This window comes from Glycine soja, chromosome 7 (genome assembly GCF_004193775.1).
Source record: "Glycine soja cultivar W05 chromosome 7, ASM419377v2, whole genome shotgun sequence".
NCBI lineage: Eukaryota > Viridiplantae > Streptophyta > Magnoliopsida > Fabales > Fabaceae > Glycine > Glycine soja.
In genome coordinates, this window is record NC_041008.1 from 7,349,240 (window position 1) to 7,358,502 (window position 9,263).

The 9,263-nt window shown below is 31.0% G+C and overlaps 1 protein-coding gene across 1 annotated transcript; it reads left to right on the top strand.

The window, feature by feature from the left end:
- The first annotated feature begins 1,557 nt into the window (after positions 1 to 1,557).
- Positions 1,558 to 4,731, top strand: LOC114418504. The gene is made up of 3 exons (XM_028383886.1): positions 1,558 to 2,498; positions 3,095 to 3,197; positions 3,504 to 4,731. Exons 1-3 carry the CDS (start codon positions 1,887 to 1,889, stop codon positions 4,028 to 4,030), a joined length of 1,242 nt encoding a protein of 413 aa, XP_028239687.1. The 5' UTR covers positions 1,558 to 1,886; the 3' UTR covers positions 4,031 to 4,731.
- Positions 4,732 to 9,263: the final 4,532 nt, after the last annotated feature.

Here is a 9,263-nt window from a genome sequence, read left to right on the forward strand (position 1 = left end):
AAATATTGAGCAAAAAAATCAAGAAAAATTGAAAATTCGTAATGCTTTAGCCAGGTTAATTTTTTTTTTGTTAAAAGAATTCAAACTATCAAGCCATTAAAATTAGAATTTAACGGCTATATATTATCAATGTTAAACTTTTATGCTGTCAACTGATCATCAGAGAAATTACTGTTGACATAACTTTTAACATTTTTATTATAATTAAAAAATTATATATATATATATATATATATATATATATATAATAGTTTATAATTAAATAACAATATAAAATTACTTTACATAATTAATACATAACCTATTTTATCTTAAAATTATAATAACAAATTATTATTGACTAGTGAGAGTGTGAATAAACAAATAACAATATCTCTCCATATCATTTTTGCTTCATTATGAGAAATGTGAAGGTGTTAGCTATATTAAAATAAGATCCTTGCATGGTCTTGTTCCAAAGCAAATCCCTATATATTGACAAAAGGTACACACTATGAGTATTCCTATTATACTTCCGGCTAGACAAGGGCATAGTAGTAGTACTGATCAGTAGGTATTTGTCCCGATTGCTGCATGTGCTGGAGATACTATCAGACAAATCCGGGCCCTGCACGGTTGCACATTCATTTTAGTCAACTCAATTACTACACGACATGCTTCCAAGTCCAATAGACCCTCCAACTTGATCCTCGCTGTCACTTTTTCACTCCCAAAACACATAAAATATTGCCCACGAATTAATCACAGAACCATCCACTTGGCTACACTTTTTTGTCTCTTTCCCCCCTCAATAACCACACCCTTCTTTTAGTTAATCCTCATTTTTTACACCCTAAACTTTATACCCTTTTTAATTTGTCGTCTCTCCCTCATAGTATTTATTATTTCCTTTCATTTTCTTCTTATTAGATATACATACTAGTAGTGGTATAAAAACTAGCTTAGCAGTTAGGACAGGCTAGTCAAACTAACAAGATATTTGGTTTAGTTTCACTTTTAAGTTTTAAGTCAAAGTCGATTAAGATTATTTACGTTGAAGGCAAAAACAAGCACACCATTATTTTTAGTTTTTAGTGTCATTGTGATTTTATGTCCTTTACCATTGATCCAAATACACCATACATCATAATTCAATTGAGAAATGCTATAGCTAGAATTAACATATATGATTCAGGCAAATTAAGTTAGTAAAAATTTATCCAGTTAAATATTAGACTCATATTTTATATAAGAACATGAGTTAGAATCTCATTACATATATAAAAATATTGTCAATGGATCATTCTTGAGTATTTGGTAATTAAGTTTTTTTTTAAGTTTGAGATCTGTTCTCACAAATTCTTTGATTCAATTCAGCTGAAAAATTATTTAATAAAACTAATCCAAGTAAACTGATAATGACCCAACACATTTCTAAGTGATTTTTGGAAAATTTTCCTTTTTAATTTATGGGATTCAACCAAATAATTAACTAAGTGAACCAATAATCGTACGGACGTAAATGTAAAAACTAAATAGTGTTTTTCATTTTAGTATTGCACAACAATCAACCACTGTAGTTATTAGTTAGTTCCTCACTGCTTCTTCACAGCAACTTCCAGAAATTCACTTGCGTGCAAGCACCACCTATCATATTCATATATATATATATATCTATATCCATATTATTACCTTACCTTGATGAGAATAATATTATGGAGATCTCCACCTAGAACCTACCTCTCTATTTCTTCTTCTTCTCTCCCTCACCCTTTTATATATATATTCATTCTTATTCCACTCTCACACTCAATTCTCCACCAACCCCATTCTCTCTTTCTCTCTTTACATAACTCAATTTCTCCTTGTATCATTTTCACTACACATATTACATTATTCCTTCCAAAATGAGCACGCAGCTGAAAAGGTTCAACTCAATGGAACGCAGGCCAAGAATGCTGAAGGACTTCCTCAGCGAGAATCTAAACTCGTGCTCCTCAAGCGGCTTCAAATCACTTCCAAGAAAACCAACCAACAACAACAGCATGCACAGCCTCATCGAAATGGAACTCAAATCTTCATCACCCTTTCAAACACTCATGAACACCATAAGAAGCATCTCTCTCTTCACCTCAAAATCACCCTCCGTGCTTTCTCTACCGAGGAGCCTCTCACGCAAGCTATCATCTTCAAGGAGAAAAACAAGAACAAGAAGAAGAAGGAGCCATGTGTGCAGCAGCGATGTCAACATCACAACGGTGGTGAAGATCAAGGACATCATACGGTGGAAGTCATTCAGGGATATCGTGGTGGAACCTTCTCTTCCACCACCACCGTTGGATTTCATGGTGGGGTCCACCAACACCACTTGTAGTAGCTGTAGCAGTGGCTCTAGTTGGACTGAGAGTGATTTTTTTTTAACCTCGTCCTGGGAAGAACCACAAAACGACAACGTTGAAGCGGGTAAAAGGTTTTCATTTTTTTCACCCCTTGTTGTCGGCAAGGACTCCCGGGCTACGGTGAGCAATTATTTACTGCAACGCATCTTCACAAATATTCGTGTGTCTGCGGTTGAGGCTCTTATGTTTGCCTGTTTGTCTTTTGTTACGTTTCATGTTAGAATTTTCTCTGTTTTTTAATTTCTTTTACGAATTATCACATAAGGACAAAAGAAAGGAGTTTGGTAGGAAATAATTTGTGGACAATATTTTATTTTATCTTCTGTCGGTGGGAATTGTGCAGCACTTTTTCATTTTTTTTTATATTTTCCAATAATCCAATTTTTGTTTGTTTCATTCTCATATATATTTTAATCGTGGTAACAAAATTACACAAGAATATATACTATTTTATATGAATATATGTATTGGTAATGACTATAAGACCTTTGGAAACATTTTGCAAATTTATCTTGCTTATTATTGTAAGATTTTAATTCACCTGGTTAGATTGTCTTTTCCTTCATTATTTTTTCTAATGCGAATTATACATGATAAATGGGGTTAGTTGCAGGTGCTGATCACAATTAATTTACATTAATGCTGATTTTCATGCAAACTGTTTATTGGGATCATATTTTTTTTTACTGATATAAACTAGTATGTAATCTTGACAGGACACTTCAACTTGCCAAGAAGAACAACACAGTCCAGTTTCAGTTCTTCACGTTGGAGAAGATGATTTCTCACCTTTTGATCAAAGTCTTGCCAATATTCTAAGTAATGAGCTCCTTCTTTCCCTTCAATTGTCTCTTTTAAGTCCAAATTTATCAACCAATGCATTCTATAGGACATGTTTGGGTACTACTATTTTTAGGAAAATAATCATTTAAAAGAAGAAGAAAAATTATCTTAATAATTGAATAAAAAATAATTATTTCTTTGAAATAAGATGAACTATACATGCAATCAACTAGCTTGTTTGCCATGGATATTCATCAATTGTGCAATCCTAATTGTATAGACAAATTGGAGCTTCATATGAAAATAGTACTAATAAATAATAATCTTTTCACTTTTGAGCAGGGAGAAAACAGAAGTTCATACAAACAGTTCAAAAATTGGAGAGTCATGCAAAATTTGACCTTGCAAACTTAGACCAATGTCTCTCATTGGATGACAACTCTGGCTATGATGAAGAATATGAAGAAGAAGAAGATGATGATAATGATGACATTGAAGAACAAGATTGGATTGAGGAAAAGGCAAAGCAGCTGCTACATTGTGTCAAAGCAAGAGTTTCAGCACATGGCTGTATAGACTATTTGGATACACTTCTGTTGGATTTTTTCAGGGAAGAACTAAGTGGAAGTAGAAACCAATACAAGAATGAAGAGGAGTTTGAGTTGGAGACATTGAGAATAACTGAGGATTGGATAAATGGGTCATTTGCTTTTGATGCAGGGCATGCTGACAAACATGCTTACATAAAGGACATGGAGAGGAGAGATCAGTGGAGTAGGTTGGAGGAGGATCAAGAAGAATTGGCCTTTGAAATTGAGACAGCTATATTGCATAGTTTGATTGCTGATCTTCTGGACCTGGATGCTTAATACTTAATAGTTTCCCTTTTCAAAGTTCAAATCAAGTTTTGGCAATTGCTTCTTCGCCTCCATAATGGCTTCGTGTACCTTTTTAAGTTTATGAAACACCTAATTCGGAATGTAAATTACATTCCAGAAAGACTAATTCGAAATGTAATTTTACATTCCAGGTTAGGTGGAAGCAATTGCCTCAAGTTCTTTAAGATCTCTGGGCCTTTAGCCTCACTTTTCTCAACAGAAATTATCTGGCCGCACTTGAAGTCCGAATCAGAAAAGTAGGTTTCATCCTACAGCACCCATTTAGATTTTAGGCTTACCAACCAGACCAGAAAAATAAGGATACCTACCAACCAAGGGCAGAGGGATGCCTACTTTTGTGGTAACAAAGGACATATAGGTCAGAGTTTGGTGAGTTTTGGATACTGTTATATGAAGGGGTAATGAGATGCTAGTGGACATAAGTACATGATTGGGCTGTACTGTACTTAAATTTAGTTATGGCTTAATTAGATTTTGGACTTTGGAGTGTAGCATATTAATTAGTGGATTTCAAGGCATAACTCATGCCTACTTTTGTTAAGGTACAGGTACTGAGGAAGTCTTTTGATTGTGCTGTTGTTCTATATATCTGTAAAGGAAATTAATCAGCATGTAGCACTTCTCTTTTCAGGCTAATGTTGAAAAAGTTCAAATACAAAGCCTTTCTACCACTGAAGCTAAAAATGAGTATATATAACTGTTTTACTATTATTTGATGACATTTTTTAAATTATTTAATCTTATGTATAACTGTGATTGGCAAACTCATTTGATATGATAATATAAATATAAAGTATGATAAAACTTTTACAATTTTATTAATCAAAATTAAATTCTTGAAAAAATAATTAAATCAGTCATGCTTTTCGTAACCTTTTATATATATATATATATATATATATATATATATATATATATATATATATATATATATATATATATATATATATTTAGTTACTGGTGGTCTCCCGAAACTTATTGTAGAAAAATGTTAGATGAATGTCCCATTTAAGTAGAAACCCAGAGAGAAAAGGAGATTTAAGAAAGAGAAATGTAAATAGAATAAGTAATTATGATCTAATAAAAAATAAGTTGTTTAGTGTAATGTCTTGATGATCAATTATTCTATAATCTTTATATTATGATATTTTATATGATAATACTTTATTTAATATTTTTGTTGATTAAAATCTTTCATCAATTAGAATTTTTTATAGGTGAGTTTTTTTTAAGATCTTCTACTCTCAAGATCATTCACTATTTTTACAAACCAACATGAGATTTTTAAATGTGTTTTATTCTCACTTACGTTTTTGAAAAACTTCCTCAAATGTTACTCATTCCATAACCATAACCGTGACTTTCTACCCCGATATATATATAACATGAAAATACGAAATTATATTAAATGATATTTTATTTGATTAACATAAAATAGTTCACGAGAGTAAAAAATTCACATTTATTTCACTATTATTACCAAATAAAATGTGTTAGAAAAATTTTTGGCTCAAAATATCATGTAATTAAACAAAAACTCATGCCCCAAGTTACATTCTATTAGAGCATTGTGTCCCGACGTCCTTCAGTACAAGGTTACTTAAAGCGATGTACCTAGTTATCTACTCTCACGAACACAAAGTTCGAGATTATCACAGGATCCAAACAGAAACAACACACGAAGAGTGAGTTATCACATTCCTAATAGAGAGAAACAAGACAACATGCATATATACATATCATATACACGAAATACAACTTACTTAAACATAACTCACATTATTCCACCACTTGTTGCGTAACATCACATCTCAACACAACACGTCTTATTCATTTTCACATCATTCACGTACTCAAGGATCAAAACACAATATCACTAAATCAATCAATATCGATCAATACACAAACATTATACAATAGATACTCTAAGATTCAATCTTATATGCAATGTGGTACCATACTAGTGAAAAATCTCGTGGGGCGCCTTGGAGTACATAACAAGATAGACCATACACTAGTAAGTCAGATCACTATTACTAGGTAAAATCATAAGGAGATCAGTTAGAGTCATGCTGTTTTGCGAGAATGCTCCAACCATGTGGGATCGACACATGCTTAAAGAAGCACTCAAAGCGAGTATATTTACCCTAAGGCTTAGACTCCGAAGAGTCCGTCCGAGTCTCTCCCTCCTAATTCAGGTCCAACCCAAAAAACATTTTAGCACACATACTCTATCTATGAACTGTACAAAACACACGACTCTTCAATTATTCTCAAAATAATTTTATCTCGTTGTGCTTGTGATTAAACTCGTCGAGTCCCCATAGTGGTTCCCATCATAATACTCGTTGCGCATTAACTCGTCACACTTAAAGGGTCTTATAGTCGTGTGATTGTACGATTCATAGCTCATAACTTAATGCACGCAACATCTCAATGCACATATGTATTACAAGTCAATACATACTCAATTTATCACATACACTCAATCACAATTACAATGGTATAATCCCAAAGTAAAATGTTATCAGACCTTATGAATCATATACATTTTACCTATAAATTATGCAATAGACACAATTACTTAATTGTTTTCAAAATCATTTTAACTCGTCGCCCCTCAAAGTGATTCAAGTCATCAAGTTCTCACAGTGGATTCCATCACAATGCTCGTTGTGTAAAAACTTGTTGTCTTAAAGGGTCTTACAATTGTTTGATTGCACAATTCATAACTCACAACTCAATACATACAATATCTCCATACACATGTATCTCACCATTCATCACAGGTTCAATTAGTCACTTGCTCACAATTTGAATCACAATTTCATGATCTCAATATAACAATTTATCATGCCAATCCAGCATATCTTGTCCAAAGTATAAAAAATTTAAACAAAAATGTTTCTCACAACATGGGGAGTAAAACCCATCAAACAATTTCACACAATCATATAAGAAGAATTTCAATACAATAAACATACTAAAATAAACCTCAATTTGTTCCTCTAAGGATCTCTACACATGTTCATTCTAACCTACGATAAACTCATCCCTAACCTCTAAGCGGGATCACGGGTGAAGTCCGATAGTGATAGCGACATCTCTAGTGATTCTGTGAGACTCCTTAAGTTTTTCTTCTAATTATTCTGTTAGGATTTCCAAGCATTACAGAGAAAGAAAAGAGATTGTAGCCTCTATTTTACTGCTAAGGTGCAAGACTAATTTCTCTTTGGAAAAATATTATTTCACAAATCCAAATGGTGAGTATGTGTAAAAGGGGGTACCAAAGGTGGTGTCCAAATTTCACAATAATCTAACGGTTGACGAGTCAGGGATTGTAGTTTTACTTGGACATGTTTAGTGTATGTGAAAAAAGAGAAAGCTTAGTGCGAAGGACATTTTTTCCACCATAGACATTATTTTTCAAATTCCAATGGTGGGTGTGTACAGAAATAACCTCCCAATCACATGTTCAAATTTCATAATGATCCAACTATTAGAAAGTCTGAGATCGTCATTTTACTGAGACAAATTTGAGTGTATACAGGAAAAGAAAGGATTTTAGAGAATGAAGAATGGATTTGAGAGGAAGAGATGGCATAGAATAATGTTGTAAAAGTAAAAAGTGACATATTACGTCTACCTTGAGTACTTTAGGCCCATTATTTTCTCTATTTTTTCTTTATTTTATCATTCTATATAAAGAAAATTTATTTTACTCCCTATTGAATGAATAAATAAAATATTTTTAAAAAAAACACACATTTATTTTATTTACCTTAAAATTATTATTTTAATTAATAAAATTATTTCTCTTATTTATTTAATTACAAAAGGCCTATTATTTTCCTAAAATTTTATTTATTTTAAGTACACTTAAATGTGGAGTTCTTAAGTGATAGACTATAAAAAAATATATATATATCTTATTGGTATAAAAAGTACCAGTTAGTTCCTTTAAGTTATTCTTAATTGTACAGTTTCATACATGTACAACTGATTCCTTTCATACCGATATAATTCGTTCGGGGTGTTATATTTATACTATATGAGTGTCCAAAAATCAAAGCTCTTTGATGTATGATAAGATAAGATGACATGCTTCTAAACATATTGCATAAATGATTATGAGAATCATTTTATAAAAAAATGTTTATAAAATAATAAAACCTACAATAAAAGTTAAAGAAATAAAACTAAAAAAATGTAATTTTATAAGGGTTTAAAGCATATTTAAGCCTAAAAAAAGATTGACTAAAAAATATAGTGAACTTAAAATTTGTTGAGTCATTTGAAGCCCATTAAATAACTTGACTTGCACTATATATTGTAGTGTTTTTTATATCACTCAAACAAAAACAAAAAAAATAGTTACCCCAATTAGCTCACATTTTATAAAAAAATCTAAATTAATTCAATAAGACGTATGAATTATTATAAATTTTTTAATATTTTTTTTAATTCTTACAAATGAAAAATAAGATAAAAGTTAGTTCACACTTCTCATGCCAAAAGCTTTCAAACTATTCAGTAGTTATAAAGTCTATGCCACATTGGATTTACTTCATATGTGTGCTTTCTTATTAGGATTGTAACTCATCCATACAACCCTATAAAACTCTTTTTCCATATATTGTTATTTTATTGATTTATATGTTAAGGTAGATATTATAGTGTCTTACGAAATAAAAGCTTCAACTTATTATAAGAGGACTAAATAAACTTTTGATAGACATGACAATAAGACAAATTAAGAATAAGTTTGACTCTCCTATTTCTATCCATACAAATGTGAACTATTTCTATCCATACAAAAGTGAAGATGAGTTTAGGCTTACAAAAGTTAAGATGAGTTTAGGCTTACAAATAGTGGGGATAAAAAATATTTTTTTTTTAACTTTTGATTCATGTATTTTAATTTGATTTTTACTACTTACATTGAATATAATTAACTCATGAATATCTTTATAGAGTCTTACTTATAAAAAAAAATTAATATAATTTATTATCAATTATTAATTCTTAAAAGTCATCAGCTATATGGTTTTGACTTTAGGTAGAAGAATATACAAAGTACGATTGATACGAGCTTATAGGGTTGCCAAAACAGTTTTTTTTTTTTTTTTTTAACTTTTGATTTATGTATTTTTATTTGATTTTAACTACTTGCATTGCATATAATTAAACTATAAATATCTTC